We start from the raw sequence: 26,093 nt of genomic DNA, 5'->3' as shown, positions 1-26,093 counted from the left end.
TTGTATAATGTAGTCGCTATAGTTAATAATGAGCTAACTCTCATTTTGAGGCTAATTGATATCTTTTAATGCTAACAAAAATATTAGTTATCTTTGATTAGGCTAATTTATTCTAATTAATTAGTATATTACATGTATTTCTATTCCTAATGTAATGCTACCTATTGATATACTAATAGTTATGTTTTACTATAGCATGCTCTGCTATGCCTATATTCCTACAAATACAAAGCCACTAGTACCCTAATATAATGTGGTTACTAGTTGGTAGTTTTTATTTATTACTTATACTAGCAATAGTGGAAGTTACTTGTAACCCGCACTTAAATCAAACTCCAATATGCAGCCAATGGGCTTGCATTAATTGAAAAAGAAAAAACTTGGTTTTCTTTTCCATGTCCTACTTAGTGTATTATATCCACCATAATTGAGTCACCCTGGGCCCTTAGGGTATGTAGTTACTTATAAAATTTGATTTCCTAGGAAATGCTTGGAACAAATGTTGACCAGTTGGGTCAAAGAAGCATGTATGCTTGAAAAAAAGAATGGGCTAAATCTTAATATGCCCTAATAATATAAAATAAATTGTTACGTGTGACATACACCTTGTGGGACTTTAATTATGTCCTTGACATGATACTTTCCAATTTTGCCCGTGTCTATCTCCTGAAGATCATATACGACATCCGAATGCTTCTTAATGACTTTGCATTTCAGGAAGCGCGGTGCCAATTTTGCGGAGAAAAAGTGTGCTGCATTTGACTGTACAAAATTACGCCTCCATACGATATCGCCTACGCTTAACCGTAGTTCCTTACGGCGCAGGTTATATCGTACCGCGTTTTGTTTGTACGCTTTGGTCAAAGCATCAGTGACGCGCTGGAAGATATCTGCCATCTCGTTGAGAGCAGTTGCTCTGTCGGACCGGTTGGAAATTTGGAGGTCGTCTAACGAATTTGGAATACCGCCCCTAATGGAATGCAGCATGCCATCCGTCATCATCTCTCGCCCCTTTGCCAACGAGAATGGTGTATGCCCCGTTACAATATTAATAGTGCTATTCAAAGATAGCTGGATTTGCGGTAGGTACTTGGACCAGTTCCTTTGGTCTTGTCCTACCAAAATAGCTAGGCAGGTCTCAATAGTTTGATTAAAGCGTTCTACTGTATTAGATTGAGGTGCGTAATATGCGTTATAAAATATCCTTGGTATTGAGTGTGTGGCACAAAAATCTTTAAATTGTTTACTTTGGAATATTGTTGCGTTGTCGCAGATTAAAACACATGGGATTCCCTCTTTATTTAAAATTTCTGATTCTATAAATGTAGTTACTGTTTTAGTTGTTGCAGTTCTAAGTGGGTGAATCCAACAATATTTTGTAAATACATCAACTATAGATAGTATGTAGACGTGACCAGAATATGATTGTACTAAAGGACCTATTAGGTCGATAGATAGAGTGTGTATAGGTTTATTAACCTTTTTCTGGTTTGTCATGTGCCCATGTGGAGGCTGATTTGAGTGTTTGTATGCTTTACACTTCTCACACGTGGCCACATAATTTTTCACGTCTGCATACATGCCTTTCCAAAAATAGTTTTCTTTAATTTTTGATAAAGTTTTAAATGTGCCAGGATGTACTGTTAGTTTTTCATGATTTTCTTTAATGCATTCTGGTATTAATTCTCTAGGCAAAACTATTTTCCAATTATTTTCGGTCTGTAAATTTGATATTGGTTTTGAATATCTAAATAGTACCTTATTTTTTATTTGATAGTTTTTATGAAATACTGGGTTTGTTTCTACATTTTTAAATAATTTATTATACCAATTATCTTTAGAACTGCAACCTCCTTCGAATATTACTGCCTCAATACGTGACAAAACGTCTGGTACTACGTGCATGGAGCCTTTTTTATGTCTAATTTCAAAGTCAAAACAAGATAACTGCATTGCCCATCGCGCCAAACGACCTGAAGGGTTGTTTAGCGTTTTGAGCCATTTTAGCGACATATGGTCGGTGACCACCACAAAGCGGCTACCTTCTATGTACGGTCTAAAATGATTTATTGAGTCCACTAATGCTAGGAGTTCACGTTCGGTTGTGCTGTAATTTCGTTCGGTTTTCGTAAGCAACCTAGAATAAAAAGCTACAGGGTGTTCTATACCGCTCAATTCCTGAATAAGTACGCTCTCGATGCCGACGCTTGATGCATCTGAATGGATCTGGAATGGTTTGGTAAAATCAGGGCAAGCGAGCACCGGAGCCTGGGTGAGGGCTTCTTTAAGCGCTAGGAATGACCTCTCTGCTTCCACTGTCCAGTCTACGGTGTCTCTACCCTTCTTCTTGCCAATTAAAGCTGTCATCGGGGCTATGATAGTTGAAAAATTTGCCACGAATCGTCGGTAATAAGAACAGAGCCCTATAAATGCGCGTAGTTGCTTAGCGGTTGTTGGGCGCGGGAAATTTTTAATGCTATCTAGCTTTTGTGGATCTGTTAGTAGACCTTGTGAACCGACTATGTATCCAAGGTACCTAAGCTCTGATTTACAAAATTCGCACTTACTAAAATTTATAGTTAGACCTGGGCCCGTAGCCAAATTACATTCGCTCCGTATCGATTCGATCTCTACGTTCGCGAGCGACTGGTCGATAATGTTTATAATAACCTAGCCAAGAGGCAATCTTTTTAGTTATCGCATATTCGACGGGCCAAGTCGATAAAAATTAATTTTAGTCTGTGGTTCTCGTTCAAAACCGTCAAGAAACGTCATCTGTCAGCTGTCAAGAGTGTCAAGTGAACAGCGAATCTAATTTTGGAGAAAATAATTGTTTTATCGGTAAGCAAATGAAATATTTTGGCATTTGTTTAACTTAGTTAATTACAATTTCGTGATAAAATAACTCTATATAGTGTAATATTTGAAGAGTGCGTTGTTAATTGCATATAATTTTGACCTAAGTTTAACAATTTCAGACAGCCGTCGTCACCGCAGCCCCAATCAAGGCGGCGGCGCAGCCAGAGCGGGCAAGAGCGGGCTCCGCGGGCTCTTCTTCCACGCTGAGAAGTCCTCGCCAAGTTGGCACGAACAGTCAAAGCTGCCGCTGCAATGACGCCTTCATGGCAGTTACCAGTGCTAAGGACGTGCACTGCTGGCTTACTTGACCAGAAGAGACAATACTTTAAGTGTTAGTAATGATTCAAACCGTGAAGTGAAATTGTGAACAGGTTTGCCCGAATCAGTGTAACCTCAGTGAACTCATTTACTTCATAGACTTCAAACATTTTCGAAATTAACAAAAGTCAAGCGAACATTGAATACATAGATGTTATGCATTAGATAAGATAAAAGCTGCCTGTGAAACCAAAACTAATAAATCATATTATTACTTAATATTATTTTTTAATTACCTACCATCTTTGCTTTGAATGGAAATTTGGGAAGGGAATCTCACCCGCTAAGCTACTGGCTTATATTTAACCTTTTGTATGCTCCTGTCAACAATTTGTAATTTATATATCAATCATAATTAAATAAAATAAAATAAATAAATAAATATTGGGGACATCTTACACAGATCAACCTAGCCCCAAACTAAGCAAAGCTTGTACTATGGGTGCTAGGCAACGACACATACTTATATAGATAAATACATACTTATATACATAGAAAACACCCATGACTCAGGAACAAATATTAGTGTTCACCACACAAATAAATGCCCTTACTGGGATTCGAACCCAGGACCATCGGCTTAGCAAGCAGGGTCACTACCCACTAGGTCAGACCGGTCGTCAAAATTAATGCATTTTTTAAAGTTGAATATAGGTAAGTACATGGGAGCAGATCTGCTCCTAAGCATACCAAAGGTTAAGGTGGTAACCACCATAAATAAATGAAACAATGATTGGGTTAAAAAGTTAATTTATTTTATTGGAAATCTATTAATGAAAGATACAGCAGGTATTTTTTGTCGGCAGCATGAAATCAGTAGCCAAGCATTCTTTTCTTGTTTGTACATATATTATGTAGTGTTTTAAAATAGTAAAACAACACTCAATATATTTTTGTGGTTGTACATGTGTCATAGTTTCTTCCCTTGACCCTGGCTTTGGAGCACCATAAATATGTCAAGGCTGCAATGAATATCCAAGTCACCTGAAACAAAATGAATGCTTAGTTTTTCAAAAAACTCTGTAACATTTGGTTATAATATTTATCTATTCTCTACCAGTCATATGACAAAAAAAACTAAATGTTTTGTGTAAGTACATATATTTTTATATAGTGTGTAGGTACAGTCAGCTGCACAGAAAAGGTACCACCGCTACATAGAAGTTTGTATGCAGGAGTGGTACCATTTTCTGCAGCTGACTGTACCTGCGCCTGCCAAAAGAAGTCATATACAATATGTTTCATAATATGAAAAAGTTTCATTAATATGGTTGATAATTTATATGCGTAACAACAGCCGGTCTGGCCTAGTGGGTAGTGACTAGTGACCCTGCCGGTTAATCTGATATTAATCCTGAGTTTGAATCCCCGGTAAGGAAATTTGTTTGTGTAATGAGCACAGATATTTTGTACCTGAGTCATGGGTGTTGTCTATGTATTTAAGTATAGTTTGTCAAAGGACTGTCTCATTTCAAACAAAGACAGAGAGAATCATACTAGCTTTGTCATATACTATTACTAGCACCCAAAAGTATGAGTATAGTTTTCCTGGTTCTTACTGAGTGACAAATTGGTTTGACCATCTATATATAGTTATCTAAGTACCCTAAGTACCCACAACACAAGTCTTCTTGAGCTTACTGTACAGTTCGACAAGAAATTGTAGAAATCAAAAAGTAGCAACACTGTAGTCTCGTCTCTTTCAAATCAATTTAAGAAAATGGGATGACACTACAATATTGCTAGTCGTTAGTGACCTTGCCTATGAAGGTTATGGTTTTGTTTCCCGGGAAGGGCATTTATTTGTGTGAAGAACATTTGTTCCCGAGTCTTTATCTATAATTGTAAAGCCTTTACCTATATACCTTTGCCTTTACACATTCAATTCACTTTCCTATTGAGAAACAAGTGCTTGCCTGTGTGCATATGGGTACCAAATTTAATCTACACCGTTCATCGGTTTATATTTGAAGACGTAACAGGAACACATAAGAAGTTATTTTAGCATCAATTACATATTTTATATACTTATTAGGTATGTGGGGATAAGTTATTGGCTCACTCTTACCTTTGTAGGGACGTTGTTTCGTGTTGCATTTGTGGGTGCATAATCCATTTTTCCATGACACTGTCAATATAGATAGGTAGATATTCAGCGCCTCGGTCACATTGGATCCTTTGGGTGAAATGCTGCGTACGGCCCACTATCCTTTGATCTGACCCCGTAGCATAAAGCCACCAGCCACCAGCTAAGGGCAGTCCTTTCCTAAGCAGTTTCAATAGGCGATTTTTCAGACGGCGCCTGCGTCTAAGCGAGACTTCCGCGTTGTTCGCCGCCCACAATAATGTTAAAGTATGCTTTTTACTACAAATTCTAATTTACAAACACTATTATACGGCATTTTCTTGTGCTTCGATAAGTTATCTGCAAGGGGATAGCTCTCGCTACTTATCGACACCTAGGAGGCGATAACGATTCGATTTCGCATGTCAAAAGTGTCACTCGGCTAGGCAATGTATGACAGATATCGAATTCCAGTAACGAAAGTTTTGCGTTTCGTTACAACATTGCAACTTGGCTAACATTTTTGTATTCGTTAATATTTTTCGACAAACTCATCTACGGTACCTGTCATTCCCATACATTTTTTATCGATTCGTTAGCGATATCTTTTTTCGAAATGCGTTTTGGCTAGGCCCCCTGCCTTGCTTAAAGCTTGAAAAACGTCATTTAAAATAACGATATGCTCTTCAAACGAATTGGTGGCTATGAGAAGGTCGTCACAATATGCAAATATCTTCTCGCCGTATTTATGGTGAAAAAGAGAGTCAACCAAACGTTGTAATTCACAGCCCGCGTTCGAGATACCGAACGGGACGCGTTTAAATTCAAATAGTCCGCGGTTTGGTACCACAAATGCACATTTTTGACATGACGTGCCGGAGCCGTCGACGTTGTCGGAGTCACATAAAGAAATTTGCCAGTAAGCCGCCGACAAGTCGATTGAGCTTAAATAACGTGTGCCACGTAAATTATCTAAAATTGAATTAATGTATGGTACAGGATATGAGTCCTTGACTGTGACGTCGTTAAGTTTTCTGGCGTCTAAACAAAATCTCCAGGAACCGTCTTTTTTTGGGGTCATAACAACGGGGTTAGACCATGGTGATTTAGATGGTGCTATCACGCCCAGCTGAAGCATCCGGTCTACTTCGTCATTTAAAGCCTTCAGTTTAACCGGTGAAAGCGGATAATATCGTTGTTTTATTGGTGGCCCCGTTGTTGTGATCTTGTGCTCTACTAGAGATGTTTTACCCAGACCTCGCTCCTCTGTACTGATTGACTTAAATTCATTTATTACTTTGTCCAATTGAATTGATTCGAGAGGGGAGAGATCATGTTTTGGCACTATGGCACATAATGTTTTTAGTGACTCCGGCCTAAGTGATGTTTTCCTTTTTAAAAGGTGAATATCTTTTAATTTAAAAATATCTATTAATTCTAGTGTTAATATAGAATCCATGCCAAAAATGAAGTCATCAGATACTTCTGGGATTACCATAAACATGATATTATAAAGCATCCCTCTGAAATTGATTGGTAATAGGATTTTACCTATGACCTCAACGACAGAACGGTTTGCACAAGTCGCAGTTGTAGTGTAATTTATTAAATTAAATCCTAAATTTAAGAAATGTTTATGGTAATTGTTCCCTATTATACTTAAATTTGCTCCTGAGTCCATTAGACCTGTATATATTCGTTCTCGTACCTCAAAATCAATGTAAATTCGGTTATCTCCTTCAACCGCCTTTACACCAGGAGTCACCGCACCTAAATATAGTGTGTTTGATATTGTTTTGATGGCTCCTGGTCTATTTAGTTTTTTTTGGACATTGTCTGCTTCCGGCGCTGGTCTGCCCTTGGCAGGATTACATTTGTGGCAAGTGCTTGTAAGCACATTTTTCTGACCGCACTGAAAGCAAACAATGCCTGGAATAGTGCGGCATTGTTGGTATGAATGTCCCGATTTTTTACATTTTTTACAAGTAAGTTGGTTGTTTTTATTATTTACCTGTCTTTGTGTATTATTGCTCTTGAAATTTCTCTGATTATAAGTTTTAATTTCGTTAATTTGTTTTATTTGTTTTGTTGTTTTGGAATTATTTGTAGACCCAGGTAAGCCTGAATAAGCTTCAAAACGTTTGCCTATAGCAATAAGATTTTGGATGCTATTCGAGTCGTCGACAGCCAACAGGTGCCCATATGATGGCAAAATGTTATGTTTAATTATCTGCAGTAAGGTTGTTTCCGATAATTTTGTTGTCAGCCGCGCATTCATAGTTTGCATCTCCAATATGTAAAAATGTAATGACTGGCCTGGTGATTGTCGGTGTTCTCGAATAGTTTTTTCTAAAGTATAATCATTGTCTATTGATGTAAAAAACGATCTGAAAAGATCTTGCAATTCCGACAACGAGGAGACTCCGTCGCGTATGTGCCTATAGTAATCTAAGGCTTTACCGCTTAGTAAATCTGCAAAACATTTAAGCACTTTGTGCTCCGGAGTGTCTCGGCTACGTCTGTAGTCATCAATCCTAAGGAAGAAGTCGGTGACATCTGAGTCACCTGAAAATTTCAAATTCCACGACCGCAAATGGTCCTCGCGCAATACATGCACGATGCGTTCTGTACTGCCCGTAGTCCCCGTCGTAGGGGTTGTAGTGACTGCCCCTGTTAAGGTTGAGTTGGTTTGACGGACAAGGCCCGGAGCCCCCAAATATGGTAAAATAGACTCTAGTGGTTTTGGCGTGGATGGGCCGGGTAGGTGGGCGTCTGCAGCAGCACCCCGCGGTCGTGTATTGACATACGAAGGATTGAATCCTGTTAATTCACGAGTAGTGGTGGGGGGTTTGACTTCCCTCGCACCTGTGTCATGGAATTCGTCCCCTTCCTCCTCCGACATGTCGGTAAGATTGCTGCTTTACTTGTGTCAGGGTGTGCACCTAAGTATTATAAGCTAATAACACTTCGGTAGATATATGAAGTATTGAAGTAAACTACCACTATGCTCTCGACTGGAGCGTGGTAGAAAAAATAATTTGTGGCTAAGCGCTATGCTAACTATTCATAGTGTAGCCTAATAATAATTACAATAAATAATAAATTTGCTACTCTGTCACAAGTAAAGTTACAAATTAAATGGTATTGTATTTTTTCCTAAGACCAATAATTGCATTTAATTCTTTTTTAACTGACACCAATTTTATATATTTATCTTAACGCTCTCCCAAGCTCACAGCAACCAGGTTGATATTTAAAACTTTTTTTCGGGCGCCATTGTCGTGTATAAAAAATGATATTGTTGTGTATGAGAAATAATAAGGTTTTCAAGATGTCTAAATGATTAATGGAAGTGATGCCTCGGATAAGATCCGCAGTAAAACATTTCACCTTTGGAGTGCAAGGGTCCTCTTATTACTCTAACCTGGTTAATGGGAACTTGATAGGATATTGAAAAGATAAAACCAAATATATGACATGCAATTTAATACAATTCGCTAACTACTACAATGCACTCCGCTTTAGGGCGGGCGCTGCTCAGAATACAATCGGTTTCTCTAAACTGTCGGCGGTTATGGGATGACACTATAGTAAACCTTAATCTACGATCGCGAGATGAACGAGACGCGGAGTCTTGGCCAAAACCTGGGATAAAAGTCTAGTGCACTCACGGGTACCGAACGTAGCTATCATCCACAGGCCCGCTGGTATTTAACGCAGCAGGCGGATCGCTGACGGTGGGCGGCGGGCGTTCCTCAAGCTCCGGCCTTGGCAAGCCCGGGCGAGAACAACCCGCGGCGCTCAGGAGTTCCACAAGAAGGACCCGCGCGATGATACCTCGGGATCGTCGGACCGCGGCAAGGCTGTCCGACACACGGCTCGCGAGTCAAGGCCGTGCCCTACGGCTTGATGGTGGCGCCAACGTGTCGCGCTTCGGAGTCGGCAGGCCACGCAAGTGAAGGGGAGGCCTGTGTGAAGCACCTCGGGATCGCCAGGCGGCACGCAGTCCACAGGCCTTGGAAACTGCGCCCTGCGGTGAAAACCAGCGTCCCCACGACGCTCAGCACATCAGGGAGCGCGCAACGGCGCTCGGAGCAACACGACCGTCGGCCATGCTTGCGCTCGCCGGCGGCACGGAAAGCACTCGGTGGGCTACGCCCTTTTCGCGCACAACACACACACACACGGCGCACTTTACATATATCCCAATCTTCCACCGGCCAGGGCAGGCGGCGGAAGGGGGCGAGGCGGTTTATTTCGATATTCAATTAGGAACTGTATAAATGCTAGCGTGCCCCAGTACCAACTCTCCATCCATTGTCGATTCTAGCAAAATCCCCAGCCCTCCGTTTCGATCCATATCGACGCATCAAACGTCAAACCAACTTAGAGTCTGTGCGGAAAGAGAAGAGTCGTGGGATTTGAGGGCGCGCCAGTGCTATTTTATGGTTTTTGCTATGCTGACAACACTGGTCACGTGATTATAGTACGACACTAAAGGTCATGATACTTGAATCCCTTTTGTTACGGTTTTTTACCACGGCTTACTAAGCGGATCCTGGTGGTGGTGTCGGCTCGTCAACTCAATCCTCTGATTTAGCGCAGGCACTAGTTTTCTTTTTAAAACACACTTGTTTCAGATACTAAAAAGTGACTGCGATTGACAAAACTGCTAAAACTAGTTAAGAATCTGCCCAATACAACTGTAATTTCATATTATATTTTATACTGCCTAATCTGTGCAGTCCAACAGTTATTAAAACCGCGTAGATCGGGTAGAAATTGGGCAATAGAACTGTAATTTTATCTAGGATATATTTCACCCATTGTAAACTTGACTTGTAATGTATGTGTACATTATTAATAATAAATATGAATATGAATAAAAATAGTGCATAAGTAGGTAGGCCTTATTGGGATATGTCCGGTTCTCTCATCTCACGATATTTTACTTCGCCGAAAAGTCACTGCTAAATATGAAATAATAATTTCGTAACTAACAGAACCTACAAATAAAGAAATATTTTATTAGAAAAAGTTTTATTCAGAACCTAGTAAACGAACTTACAAATAAAGAAATATTTTATTAGAAAAAGTTTCATTCTTTGCAATCGAAGTCTGAATTAAAATATTCAATGTCACTTATGTTTCAGCTAGCTTCAAAACAACCAGGGACACTCATAGAACTATCTTCATCTGAACTGGATGTGCTTGAATCCGGCACGTAGATTACGAATTCTTGCATATCACCTACTTAGCGGTCTTTTATTCGAGATACCGTGGGTACTTTTGCACAATCCTGAAAAAAAAATTACATATAAATATGCATAAAATGGCAAGTATCAAGACTATTTCTAAGTTATTTTAAAGATCATGAATGACCTGCATATTTATGAAAATTAATATATTTTGAATGAATATACTTACCGATTATGTACCGGAGACAAGTTACTTAGGGGGCTTATTAAATAGGTAATTATTTAATATTAAATACAACATCAATACCCGCGAATAGCGAAAACACGTTCCGTGACTTTTTGTAAGTCGATAGTCGGCTTTTAGCCGTTTTCTTCCCGCTGACAAAACCGAACAATGTTAAATATAATTTTCCTTGTGGTTTTATGTACGGTTTTATCGTGTTTTGAAAATATTTTATACATAAAACTTGCGGTTTTTGTTAATAAAAATATACATTGACAGAAGTTTGTTTACTTTTTACAAGACAGGTGTCAAAGGTTTGATTGCCATATAAAATTTAAAATGTTAGTTCCCGTTTCTGCCACGACTCTTCTCTTTCCGCACAGACTCTAAACCTTTTCCAAATCATATGACTCTCGAAAAAATATCAATGCTCATTAATACTTGTAATATTTTAAGTGGTTAATAATAATTACTAATAATTATATTTTTATCGTACGTTTTCTACCTTGTTTCATTCAGAATACCTTCTTTCCGATGCGGTAACTAAACGCATAGTCTACTCTCTGACAGTTCTCCTGTCAAAATTTCAACCTTTTCACACCTTCATATTCACTATTTATGTTTCATAAAAATTCCGAAAATGATTCTAAAATACTAATTAAATTAGGAAGTGACCTATTTGAGCAGTTGGGGTAGACCAGGGGGATCATTTTGATATGCATGAAGCCAGGTTTGGTTCGATAACCTCCGCGCAATTTGGGTGACAAGTTCCGTTCAAGTGGCATACTCTTTAGACTTGTTTCTTCGAAACCAGCTAACCAGGAGGCAGGATATGCCAACCAACCTACAGCTGAGAAGGTACATTATAGTTTTACCTAAGTGTCATACTCTGGTGTATGTTATTTTGTTGGAAATGCGACAGTCATGTTGTACCGGTTATCTTGTATGGAAAAGCATGTATTTATCCTAGGCAAATATGTAGCATCGCTACAACATTTAATTTTTACATATTGGCTGCGCATATTAAGGTAACTATCAAACCATCTTACAGTTTTGCTATCAAAACCATAATATGTCAATTTTGACAGAAGAAGATCAATATTTAGGCTGTCAAAAGCCCTAGAAAAATCAAGTAGAACCAACAGAGTGCACATGCCCTTATCTTGCGAGCACAGTATACTATCTGTAACATCCAGTAAAGCTGTAGTTGTACTTCTACCCCTTCGGAAACCTGACTGAACATCTGGAAGTATATTGTTGGCCTCAAGATACTTAGTGAGCTGAGTGCACACAGCCTTTTCCAATATTTTTGATATGCAGGGTAAAATGCTGATTGGTCTAAGGTCTCTAAGCTCAGACGGATTAGAGGTTTTTGGCAGTGGTTGCACAATAGCCAGCTTCCAGACATTAGGAAATGTAGATGTCAAAATTGAGGTATTAATTATTTTAGTAAGCAAATCAGTAGTGTGTGGTAGAGTCAAAACAAGCATTTTTAGGTTAACACCGTCAGATCCCTCGGCATTCGACTTTAAATTTCGAACAATTTTTAACATTTGCTCTGAGCTAATAGTTTCTAAATGGAAAATAGAGTCACAAAACCTGTGGTACTCAAGGTAAGTCAATATAGATATGGGCAATCTTGATGTACTTGGTAATGTTAAAAAATGTTTGTTTATAGTGGTAGGATCATTGAAGTATGAAGGTATTTCTGTGTTTTTAATTGGTAGCAGGGTAGATTTTAGACTTTTCCATAGTATCTTGGAATTATGAATTTTATTATTTATGTTATGATTTATGTATGTTAACTTCTCATTGAATAAAGCTTTGTTTAGAATCGATTTAAGGTCCTTGTAATACTTCAAAAACCGATAGCAAAGTTGCATTTTATTCACATGTGAGACAAAGTAATCTAATGCAAATTTTGAGTTGGTTTCTTATGTTTGCTGGTAGAAATGACTTTTAAATGATGATTTTGGATGATAAATATTTAATAACATTCATTTGGATTTGATTTTGTTTGATATTTTACATTTAATATTTGCTTAGGGTTGGTGTGGTGAAAAATTTTGTGTTTCACTCGGGGGCAAATTTTGTTTAACCCTAGTGCTTTGAAACCCTCGCAACGCTCAAAATTCCATTTTTCGAACCACTCGCTACGCTCATGGTTCAATTTTGGAATCTTTCGCTTGCTCGGGTATCAATATTAGCACGAGCGGTTAAACAACAACTTTGCCCCCTTGTAAAACAAATAACTATTACGGCCGTGCAATTGGAGAACATACCTATTACCCTATTACATATTGTTTATTTATTATTAAATAAAAATAATGCTTCATACACGTGATCTAGTGGGTGGTAATCCGTGCATTAATACAAATGGGGTGTCCCTTGAGCTCGTGTGACGTGTGGCCAGTAATGGCCAACGTTTGTCATTTTCCGCTGACGTAACTCTCTGTTGCAACCATTCGTCGGAAACTGCTTAAAATTCAAGATGAAGGTAAGAGAGCGACCGGTATTTACTACGATATGTACCACCGTCCATGCTGTTATGGCTCCTCTACACGATGGGCCAACGCCGGCCACTCCAAGGGACGCAGCCATGCGGTAGAATGAGATATCAATATCACTTGCTCCCTCTAACGCATAAATGCGTTCCTTGAAGTGGCCGGCGTTGGCCCATCGTGTAGAGGAGCCATTAATAGCTGGCAATTCGTAAATTCTAGTGAAAAGGCCATCCAAATTAAGCCATCCATCGCGGCAATGCCGCGAGTATTATGGGCATTTTTGCACCGGAAGCGTCTAGGAGCGGCAGCAATGTTTAGTAACTTGTGTGTGTTTAGTTTGTTAGTATAACTAACTGTATGATTGACATGTAAAATGAAAGTCTAAAAATTTGTAAATTAAATGCGACGTCCGCACGCACGGGTAAACGTAGGTACCTTATGGCGGTTGGCGCTTACGCTATTATTAACGCCGCTCCAATATTATTGCGGCGCTGCGACGTAAGCGCCAGCCGCCACAAGGTACCTTTTGCCGTGGAACGTCACATATGTACAGTTTTTTTTATGAAAAAAAGAATTTTGTATTTACCTACCCTCTCTTATTGAAGGATTCCTCAACTGGAGCAAAGTATTCTCCCGGTCGACAAGGCCCCCTCTCGAAGAGCCGGTAACAGGTCGTGGAGAGGGGCAACTGCGCAGTGCCCGGGGGGCACTTGCACTCGGCTATGGTACGCCCTCCCCACCGCCCAGGGCTTAACTCCTGCGTGTCTGGACAGGGGTAGCCTTTCTGAAAAAGAACGTCAGTTAAGTAGTTTTTAAGGGAATACTACAGTACTTATGCCTAGAATTTACAGAAAGAAATAAGAAGAAAACAAGCAAGTCACACCCCGAGTTGCTTATTAAGGGGCCCACTGATTACAAGTCCGCCGGACCATATCGGCCAATTAAGTTAAACGCAAAATCTGACAGCTCCGAGCAACTGACAGGCCGATATCGTCCAGCGAACTGGGGATCTGTGAGCCCCTTTATGGTGTACAGAAATAAGACCAGCGCCGTCTCTCGGGTCAGCATTATGCTGAGGCGAGCCCATTTCGTGGTAAACAATAGTTATGTACTTAATTATGTTTTGTGTTATACCTTCCACGTTACTTTTGTATGTATACTAAGTTTATCACGAAAAATAAATGATTTATGATTTATTTATTTATTTATGATTTATCAAGCATGCCATACAGCGTGAGACAAAAATAGTGGGGATACGTTTAAGGACATATTCCGATATTCGGTATCGTGATCCATAGGTAATAACGAAAAAGTAAAAGAAAAATTTCTCCCACTATATTTGTGACATCTGGTACACTGGTTTCCCAACAACTAAATGCTTCGATATTTTCATTCATTTTGCGACGAGAGATTTTCAACGAGCAGTGCACTGACCATAAACGACTTTCATATTGATGAATTTTCTATCCCATACCTATCCTTACTACCTACCTAATACTTAAAATGCAAACGTGAAATACACGCATTTGGTACCTTTACTATTAGTACTTAGGATGACTCATGCTAGAGCCAGTCATCATAGAAAATGGCATGTCAGACGCCTCGGCCCGGGCTCGGCCCGGTCTAGCGTAAGTCATCCTTTACCATCATGGGACATGGGCTTTATTGTCAAGGTGGTATGAAAAACAGAAATGATTTCACCTTACGCGGGCTGCTTTTGTCATTGCTCGAAATCTTACAATGGTTTATTTTGATGCTTAGCTGACACTGCTCTATTGCGATCTAAACTCTTTAGAAAGTTAAGTATGGTACCTTAATGTTGGCGATAACATCTAGGAGTTACCTCGGAGACTTGTGCACCGGCAGAATACCGATTACGAGCCACAACAGCGACCGTATTTATAAAAAGTACGGAACCCTCGGTGGGCGAGTCCGACTCGCACTTGGCCGGTTTTTATAGTAGGTACTTACATGCATGCACACATCAGGTAGGTACTTACTGTACATGCTGTCTCACGGTTTTTCCATATTAGACCATAAGTACTTTTTTTAAGTGAGATAGACTAAGGACTGTTGAATTTGCTAAGCGGACACTCTTAAACCTCTTTTAATCTGCTAATTTAAAAAACAATTGACGTAGGTACAGCTAACAACAATATATAGTATGTGGTAAACTAAACGCCTGGTCTGAGTCCATCTACAAAACGTAACACGTGTGTACTAAGATAGGGAGGTCACGTCCAATTCTTAATGTTAACACAGATTTATATTCCTGAGGTATGAAGTAAAGTTAAATAAATATTATATTCACGCATTTTGCCGGTTGTAATGTTTCAACGAAAATCGAAATGACGCACCATTCATATAAATGTGAAAGTGTCTGTCTGTATTTATTTGAAATTTGGTACAGAGATAATTTGAGTCCCTGGGAAGGACATTATACGGCCTGATTCTAATTTTATTAAACATCAAAAATTTGATATTCGATACGATATGGATCCGATTTGTCAGTATCAAAAGTGACGTTTCTTTAAGCAAAATGTGGATGAGAATCAGGCAGGGTGCAAGTGAGAGAATCGATGTCGGTAGAGTCAGACCAAGAAAAGGCTGCAGCGGATTTGATAGCCCACGCAGTGCGCGTGTTATTTTAAACGTCAAACTTCTATGAAATTATGACGTATTAATAACACTGACACTACGTGGACTATTAAATCCGCTACAGACTTTTCTTGGTCCGACTCTATCGCCTGATAATACTTATAATTGATCGACGGGTGACAAGCAAAAGTCACTAACTAACACTATTGAAATTATTGGACAGTAAACCGTGTTACAAGTGTAATAGAGTGCATTGTTACTTTAATTTTTTGATAGTACTTAGTGACTTTTGCTTGTCACCCGACGTGATGTAAGCATAATGCTCAAATTTAATGATTGCAATTACACTTTAACTAGGCGTTATAGTTGTGCAAATAAGAATGTTTGTACGGGCAATCAAAAAATAAGCTACCTAAATTACCTACTAGTAAAAAGATTGCAAATATGTCCTTTATATCATTACAGGTTCAGAGCTTATGTTATGTGGCAACTGAGTTAGGGAGTTTATCAATAGGTCGTACAGTTCAACATTGTGTTGAACCATGTTGAACACAGTTAATGTGAATTTGTTATGCAACTTGTAGTTTGTTGACTTTGTAGTGGTATCGCAGACAGACAATGTTTGTATATAGTTATATTGAGTTATAGCTAGGCTGTGATTTTATAATAGGTCCATTTCTGATCTCAGATACTAAAATGTCAGTTCTATCAGCCAATTTATCAGTCAATCCTGCTTATTGTATCAATATGGGCACTAAAAGTTGCAGCATGCACTGGGTCCAAGACAGAGCGGCTTGGTGAACACTTGTGAAGTGTCCACATTCGTCATCTCCCTTAGGCATCGGGATAAGACAAGGAAGATGGGCACTAAAACTACAGATCGGTTGGAAAAATTCTTGTTTCGCAGATGTGTGTAAATTTCTGATACTGGTGCTTGACGCGGTCCCAGTACATGTCATCTTGAAACTTCAGTCATTGTCAATAGAGGTGACAGCAAGGTGTCATCTATTGGGCATTAGCATGTCGAGCACTAGTACGTTTACCTTATATCTATACTGTTGATATGATAAACTTTAAATAATATTGCGTATGTACATATCCATGTACCTACATAAACGCGTCAGTACAAACAAGGGTTAAAACCTTCGACCTCCTACCTATGTGCATATTTTTTTAATTCTCTAAACACACGAAAAAGAGAATAATTTTACATTAAACTGCCTAATACAGTTATGCAACATTTAAAAACTAAACTAGGTATTACCAACTTGAACACAATCTGTTTCACAGTAAATATTTAAGTATCAGTAAATTCTATCAAATGCCGTTAGACCGTGAATCACAATGTTACTAACGAACTGTCATAACGTACAATACAAAGACATGTCAATTACAAAGACTGCTAATCCATATTTTAAATTCTATATCTCGTTAATTATTGTTGGTGGCGTTATCATTTCGGGATACGTAAGTAATTTTTAGTGTGACACTTTAACAACATATTACGTCACTTACATGCGAGTTAAAATAATAGGCGTTTTAAGGACTGGCTAACATGATATAAAAAATGAGTTTATTTTTTTCAGGCATCTAAAATTTGAAACAGCAGCATTTGTTAGCAGGGATATAATAATATAATTTGCATATTAATATTTTAGCATCAGTTAATATAGATTAAAAATCGGCAGCGAAATCAAGCCTTTCAAAGAATTAACAAAGAACTTGAGATATTTATGTTGGCTCATTCATTTGCATGGCATCCAATATTGTAAACTGAAGCGACGAGGGCATAGCGGTAAGAAGTGCATTATAAAATACCGTTATTTTCGCGCAACGTTATCTTTACGACCAACATTTAATATACCTAATGTTATTGAACTAACTAATTTATATTTAATATTTTCGACGCCCAGGATCGTGCTAAGTGGAGGAAAGCAAGTAGGAAAGTGGACCCTGGCAAAGGCCGGGATAACGATAGGTAGAAGAGGATATTTTATATTTTCAATTTTTTAAGCTACCCAAATTTCATTACTAAGCTGCTAATTGGGCACGAGGATGTCAAAATTTAGTCAATTTTGAAACCTAGTCAATAAAGATCAAAATAGGATTGAAAATAATATATACTCCTTATTATATGACTATTGCCCATAAGAGACTCATGCCTTTAACTTTAAATTAATGATGAACGCTAATTTTATTTGGAGCTTTCATAACGAAATAGATTTTATTTATAATTAGCTGTACAACGCCAAATTAATGCTACTTGGGGTCTATAATTTATCATTCAACCATTGGGTTCAATAAATACGAGAACCTACCTATGTATATTTTTGGTTTATTGGATGAACAAGGATGTTTGAACGTATGATGGTCTGTTTTTATTTATGCGCTAGTCTCTGGTTCGATCTAAGATTGTTGGCTCGTGGCCTTACAGTCGCTTTGTAGGAAGTATACGCATTATCTAATCAGATCTAACACATCTGGTGGTCGCAATCCTTGCCTCTTCTGGAGCATACATTTTCAACCGAAAACTGAGCTGCTTCAACAAAAAATTACGATCCTCTAGCAAACATCTGTCTATTGTTATACCTTATACGTAATTAGTAAACGCCCTTCTCGTTATTAGACATAAGTCTACAACTGCTTGGTAGAGAAGAGAAAGAGAATCACTATTTTAATTATATCAAATGAATACATTGTTTTAATTAATTATCTATACTGGCGAATTAGTTACGTACCTATGTGTGTAAGAGGTCTGTACCTTAGTCCTACTCCTAATTATACAGGAGGTCCGAGGAATTGCTGGGGAGATCATAAAAACCGTAAATGCTACCAAATTCAAACTAGTTTTCCAATGTCTGTTACGGCTGATATGCGTCGTTGGGCAGAGGTCTTACCGGAAACATCGAAACTTGAGATTTTGTTATCTGTCTCACTATAGTTCTCGCATATTCTAGCGATAGAACATAATCTGGTTCTAGCTGGGGATAGATATTTAGGAGATTGCCACGTAAGTATGGGCTAATAATAATATAATGCCTATACCGGGTGTGGCCTGTAATATGAGCAAAAAATTTAACTGTAAGCTGTACTCCTCATACTGACCAACATTTGTTCAGCAACTTTTAAAAATAACTTGTGGTTTGATTTTTAATACACTTTAAAGGTTATTCAAAGACGCAATGTATTGCGATTTTTTTTAAATTTAAGGCTTGACAAGCAACGTCAATCACAATGATATGACGTGACGATGGCGTCCATTGAAGATAATATTTATTTTGTATGAAAAATAGGGAGTTTATACTTCATAATTTTTTAAAGTTGTTGAACAAAAGTGTCACCGTTTGAGGAGTACAATCTATGTTTTAATTATTTGCTCATGTTACAGGCCACACCCTGTATACGGTTATTGCGATATTTCCTGACTAAACTAATTGTGTTAGAGTTAGACCAAGCGAAGTAGCAAACCGTGCAAGTGTAATTTAAACGTCATAATTTCATAGCACTCTGATGTTTAAAATAACAGTTGCACAGTCTGGGCTATCAAAATCGCTGCTATCGTAAGCTTGCTCTAACTCTAGATTCATAAGTTACGGGTAATTAAATCTTACCCCACCCATTCACACTTTTTTATTACCCAGTAGCGACAAATGGCATGTTATTGCACAACTACACATAAGCATCGTATAATTTAACAAAATATCATAACGCCTACTTTCTCCAGAGTCCAGAATTAAGTAAACTGTATTAAGAGAATTCGTTGGAAGCAAACATTTAGAATACCTATGGTGAAAATATAGTAAAAATAAAAATGATAAGTAAGGGTATTACGCTCTACAGTACAGAGAACTGAGATAGAGTTAGACCAAGAAAAGTCTACAGTGCTTTTGATAGCCCACGCAGTGCAAGTGTTATTTATACGTCGTCATTTCAAAGAAGTTTGACGTTTACAATAACACTTGCACTGCGTGGGCTATTAAGAGCGCTGCAGACTTTTCTTGGTCTAACTCTTACTAATTAAGGTGAAGTTAACGAAATATAAAGTGAGCCGATTTTGTTCAAACTTGTTCGAGAGATCGGCTCAACTTTATATTTCGTCAAACTTACTACCGATGTCATCCTCATGTCATGGTCATCACTTGTCATGGTCATGTCATGGACATGAGGAAAAATTCGGCAATAATAGTTTTCTCAGTTTTCTGTATTATGTTCAGCATAATACCTAACCTAACCTTGATTTCTTGTAATACACGTAAATATTAACCGATAAGGAATTTTCAACGGTACACCGGTTTTGTTAATTCAGGTTTTTAACAGACTGAACTTGGCCTCATTTCAATTTCACCCAGTTAAGTACCTAACTATATATACATATAATATGGTAGGTATAGTAAGTATTGTAGTGCATTTGTAGTGTATTAAAATTGGTTGTCTAGAATAGAACTAGATAGTAGTGACGCCCCTTCCATTAGTTCCGTTGAACTTCATTTACACCGGCTTGCCTAATGTTCAGCTAGTTAATAGTTACATTTTCTTTGAGGCCATAAAGAAAAGCCATGTTAGCACCGGCTTGCCTACGAATGAATTTTGACGCGTCGCCGCTACTAAGTAAAGTACACATATTATGCAGCTACGAATAATAACTTGTTAACGTAATCTAAATTCTCTTTGTAAAGTTTGTGAGTTAACAGCTTTATTCAAACATCTAATCTGTCTACCCGACTCATCTTTAATCGATCTTTTGTATCGTAAAACATCTTCAAAGCATGCAGTAAGTTATACTTTTAATTCTAACCAATTTGAACCTTGGTGCGAAAACTAAAAGGTTAATAAATACATATAGGTTCTTCATTTATTTACTTATGCCGTATTGGCATAATACATATTTTAGTCGTGACTTAAAAATGCATTTCGAATTTGTTCAAGATCTCAATTACACTGATCGAGTGTAAGCAAGCAGAAATATATATTTTGTTTTTCTATCGAGTGGTGTTAAAATTAAACCGGCCAAGTGCGATTCGGACTCGCGTATGGAGGATTCCGTACCATTACGCAAAATACGACAAAAAATCACGTTTGTTGTATGGAGCGCCACTTATTAAATATTTATTTTATTTTGTTTTTAGTAGGTATTTGTTGTTATAGCGGTAACAGAGATTATACATCATCTGTGAAAATTTCAACTGTCTATAGCCACAGTTCATGAGTTATGAGCCTGGTGACAGACGGTCAGCGGAGTCTTAGTAGGTAATAGGGTCCCGTTTTTACCCTTTGGGTACGAAACCCTAAAAAAGTAACACTTTATTTTATCACGCGGATGAAGACATTCATAATTAGCCTTTTGCAGTGTCTTTAGGCAAACTGCCGTGATGTGGCTAAATTCAAATTTTCGAAAATGTTTGCTGTGGATGTTCAGAGGTTCGTGACCTAACTAGTCATACAAAACATCTTACTTCATTGGCGTGACATTTGAACACAATGGTTAATAGATGTCTTAGTCAACTGAGAGCTGACGAAATATTCAGTGAAAGCCGGCGTGATATGAAGACGAGTTTGAACTGTTTGAAGGTGATCTTTCAAATTATCTATGTTATAGTTTCAGTATTATTTTTTAAAGTAACAATATTTTGAACACGGCTTCCAATAAAAGGTTTTGGGCGAAAAAGAAACTTTTTACTGACCGTCGACTGCTCTACTGCTTGATTGCGGCTTGGTTGTTTGGTAATGGCTCCTCTACACGATGGGCCAGCGCCGGCCACTCCAAGGGAAGCAGCCATGCGGTAGAATGAGATAGCAATATCACTTGCTCCCTCTAACGCATAAATGTGTCCCTTGGAGTGGCCGGCGCTGGCCCATTGTGTAGAGGAGACATAAGGAAATGGAACAAAATCAGAAATGCCGCAGAACTACTCCAAAACCGGGAGAAATAAGTGGAGCTGGTTATCAACACTCACTTGTTAAAGAGACACCAAGAAGAAGAAGCCGTACCTACCTATTCTAATCCTAGAGCTCCCGATGCATCTTATCACAAAAAAAATATGGTTGTCTGTAAAGTCGGTTTACGGACGATAATTTCGCGTGATAATGATAACGTCAAAGAAAACATTACCATTACATTACGTAACGTTACTATGGAGATTTGTCCACAACGTTACCATAGACATCTGTCCACAACGTGACACTTTTACGTGCATGCTCCCGGCGTTCATCGATTTATAAGACGTTATCACGTCAAAAACCGTTCCAAGGGTTCCGTACATTTCTCAATTTTTAGCAATGTATTTTTCGTAAAAAACCCGAGAGATCGGATCAAAAACTAAGTAATTAAATCCAACTCACGCTTGACCGCACATTTCTAATAAATTTTCTTTTCTAAAAATCTAAAAAAATACAATAATAGTTTTTTTCCTCTAGATTCTAGAGGTAAAAAACTATTATTGTATTTTTTTTTTTCAAAATTTTAGACCCAGTAGTTTCGGAGATAAGGGGGGGGGGACGGTCGGACCTAAAGGGGGGATGGTCGGACAGACAGACACGCACGAGTGATCCTATAAACCTATCGTAATTAAGACGAAAACACTCCTAAGACCCTTAAAACAGTTAAGGCATTCACTGCCAGGGGGCGTGGCCTAGGAACAAACTTGTATGACGGTGAACGCACATGTACGTTGGGGGCAGTGAATGTGTTAAACAAAAACCACAACGTACAAGTTAGTGATCTTATGTCAAGTAACCGATTATCCAATATGGAGCCCCTTAGATGGGCACCGGTATAGTTCCCGAGGTGAGTGACATCGATTGCGCAAGCGCGTCAGGTTCTGCGGGACGACTCGTCTCGTCCAACAAGGAGTGTCATTCCAATAGCTTGACCGAGTTGATTTGATCGCTGCGACAGAGATGTTGGTTAATACAGATTCCGGGTTCATTTTACTCTTGGTAACCCAAAAATTCGAGTTATCTGCACAGCGATGGGAAACGGCCATTCTCACAACTTTACTATCTCACTGACGAAGAGCTAAGAAAAACTATAAAAGGTTCTGATTTTGCCTTTCTGGCTACGAAAAACGTAGGTACATTAGGTAAAAGAAAGAGCGATATGGATATCTTTGTATAGAGTTATTATAGTTTGAAATTATCACAATAATAATGTTTTACAGGGTGCGCCCTTAGGGCGCCAGGGCGCCCTTACATTTCATTAAAGTGTCAAAAAGGTGTCTACGTGTTGGCTTCGGCTTCGCGCACGCCTTCCAAAGGTCCGAAACACCATTGTTCCGTGATGGGAAAGACATGTTTTAAATAAGTAGAATGTAACTCAAAATTAACATTAAAATAAGAATAAAAAGGGAACGAATGCCAATGCCATATAAAGGATAACTCACGCTAGACCGGGCCGGTCCGGGCCGGAGTTTCCTACGCTTCGATCTTTATGGAAAGCACCACGTGATCACCGATCAGCCGTCATAGAAAATGACGTGTCGGACGCCCCGGAACTGGCACGGCCCGGTCTAGCGTGAGTCATCCTTAAATCTGCCATTCCAACGATCTATGACAAAATCGCAACTTTGTATAAATCAGTCGAATACAGATATACCAATCAGCATACCTATACATTTACCCACAGACGTATTTTAATAATTAAGAAATGTCCATTGTTGTTGGTTCCCACAGATTAAAAAACCGACGTAATTGATGAAAGGCAATAATGGATCATGGTTAAGAAACAACGATTTCATACTGGTGTACCTTGCTCTATATGAGTTGTGCAAAAGTAGATAGAAGAAATGACAGGTTACCAAAGGTTAGGTACATTTACTTAATGATTTACATATGACTTGATCTAGTTATTTTCTCTAGAGACCTAGTTTATTGTTCACTTATGTCCAATTACACCCGTATGCACAGTAACCAACCCGAAAGTCTGTTAGTCAAGTAGACTGTTCCGTGACTTGAGGTTAATTCGGTTTATACTTGCTAGGTAAGAAAAGAAGTATAGTGCAAGATGTGTACTTGATTGTAATGCTCACATTTCATCGTGTCATTTCTCAATAATAGTGGGTAGTGGGTCAGTAGGTAGATCGATCGGTCACGGTCTCTCGTGCCTCCGAATGCACAACTGGTTACGTTGGTATTGAAATCGACACGCAATATTCACTTAGCTCACTCTAGTGCTTATTTCAATTGTATCTTCTGAGCGCAAGAAAAAAAAAACACAAAAGTCTGTCATAAGTGACATAATATAAATGGAGTCATTTGGCTAGACTGGTAATGTATGAAGCAAATGGTTATTAAGGGGCCCACTGATTAACAATCCGCTGGACGGTATCGGCCTGTCAGTTAGAACAAAATTTTGACAGTTCCGAACAACTGACAGGCCGATACCGTCCGGCGGACTGTTAATCAGTGGGCCCCTTTAGGCACTGGTCCCACCGCGAGCTAGTAAGCTATGAGCTATCGGCTATAAACACGAACAAAAGATAAGCACTCCCGTGTAAATAAAAGTATAGTTACTCGCCCAGCGGTGAGCTATAAATATCGCCGTGTCTCTTTTATTTACACGGGAGTGCTTATCTTTTGTTCGTGTTTATAGCCGATAGCTCATAGCTTACTAGCTCGCGGTGGGACCAGTGCCTTAGACTGAAAGCGATGACAAAGACAATACAAATCGGGGCAATAATATAATTTCAAACAAGTAATTTAGCTCCTAACCGCTGGGCGGCGCCACAGCCGTGAACAATGAACATAGCCAACCGCAGTAGGTAGCGTAAATAATATAAAAGTGTAAAAATATTGCCTCCAGTGGATTAAAAATTAAAACTCGGGACCTACCTACTGCGATACCGCACAAGTTCAAACCAATCTCTGATCCCTGATAGCTCGAAATCTTTCCGTCTGTTCCGTGATACAGCTTTGCTTGGTACAATGAGGGTTTCCGCGATCGAGTTTTTCACTAGATGGCAGCACCGTGACGAAAGGTCTTTTTGACAGCTGCTGTCAAAATCCACCAATAAAAAACATGGTTAAGAGCCCTTCAACGTGAAACCAGCAACATAAAAACTAGTTTGATGTATTCAAAAGGTACGTAAATACACAATACAGTACGTAGCGGCCCCCTTTTTTCAATATCTTTCGTTAAATTTAAATAATCACGATTATTTAGCTGTGGCGCTGGTGTGCACGTTGAAGGGCTCTTAAACATGATTGGTGGATTATGACAGCTAGACCTCTCGCCACGGTGCTGCCATCTAGTGAAAAACTCGATCGCGGAAACCCTCATTTTGTGTAAGCTTACCTTATAAATCGTGTAGCATTTCCCATCTGTCGGCCAGTACAGCATCAGCCAGCCCCTCGGATGCGACGCACAAGGGTTCTTCCTCACGTCCGCCCACGGCGGCGGCAGCACTGCCGCCTGCGACCCGCAGAACAGAGCCGCCAACCACAGCCACCTCACCATTTTCAAAAATGTTCCACGTTCAAAACACTGGCCACATCTCACTGCCACTTTTTTGCACTTAGTTCATATTTCTTCCGTTTTTATTTCACTTTTAAGCACTGGTTTAGTTTACCTATTCACTTCATGTCTTTTGATTCAGTTTTGGGGTTACGCCACCCAAATGGTAGAAACGGAATCCTTATAGTTGTGTCACTTCAGTTACTTAACTAGTCCGTCCGACCGTATGACGGATATCATTTTAGCCAGAAACTATAAGGTTTTTGTTGTACATTTAAACACTGACCTAAGCCTAAGTTATGATTGGCATTATGATGTAAACCATTTTAAGCTATATTTTTTCTGCTTGTTATGCAAATGGAGCTACACAATAAAATCGTAACGTAACACAAATTAAGCAAGAGTTTAGATGTGATAATTGATATAATACGTTTGCTTACAAATGTCAAAGCAATTAATCTTCATCCCAAATGTTGCATTATCATATTCTTGTTGTTAGACTAGGAAGTTGATGTATGAAAAAATGTGCTTAGCCAACGTACCAATTGTTAACGGCTCGGCGACGACATTACGCGACTGGCGACGGCGGCAGCGACAACCAACCGACAACCATCGCTGTGTCTCGCTCCAACCTATGGTTATCGCTGCCGCCATCGCAAGTCGCTCAATGTCGTGGCCGAGCCATAACGCTGCGTAGCGTAGCAATTCCAACTATAGGGAAGTAATCAAATTAATTTTGTGAAATATTTTTTGCTGTGTTTTTTTTTAATAGTCACACTTCTACATATAAATTCTAAACTGAAATAGATGTCACACACCAAAGAACTATTTCTTTGGTGTATGAAGTCCAAGTCCACCGATTTCCCGACTCGGCCACCGT

General features: G+C 38.9%; 1 protein-coding gene and 1 long non-coding RNA gene across 2 annotated transcripts in view; one reads left to right on the top strand and one right to left on the bottom strand.

The window, feature by feature from the left end:
* LOC134666607 (uncharacterized) overlaps nucleotides 1–25,291 on the bottom strand; it is a 40,040-nt gene extending 14,749 nt beyond the window's left edge. The window contains exons 1-2 of the mRNA XM_063523821.1: nucleotides 25,055–25,291; nucleotides 13,758–13,951 (exon numbers count right to left, since the gene is read on the bottom strand). Of these exons, the coding sequence (XP_063379891.1) occupies nucleotides 13,758–13,951; nucleotides 25,055–25,216 (356 nt within the window). The 5' untranslated portion in view covers nucleotides 25,217–25,291. The remainder of the gene's footprint in view (nucleotides 1–13,757; nucleotides 13,952–25,054) is intronic.
* On the top strand, nucleotides 2,200–3,396 carry LOC134666624 (uncharacterized). Its single transcript, XR_010098533.1, has 2 exons — nucleotides 2,200–2,841; nucleotides 2,979–3,396. It is a non-coding gene; the product is annotated as an uncharacterized LOC134666624 (long non-coding RNA).
* Nucleotides 25,292–26,093: the final 802 nt, after the last annotated feature.

Source organism: Cydia fagiglandana, chromosome 8, assembly GCF_963556715.1.
Source record: "Cydia fagiglandana chromosome 8, ilCydFagi1.1, whole genome shotgun sequence".
NCBI lineage: Eukaryota > Metazoa > Arthropoda > Insecta > Lepidoptera > Tortricidae > Cydia > Cydia fagiglandana.
Note: the sequence above shows the minus strand (reverse complement) of the source record. Positions and strands in the feature narration are given on the sequence as shown.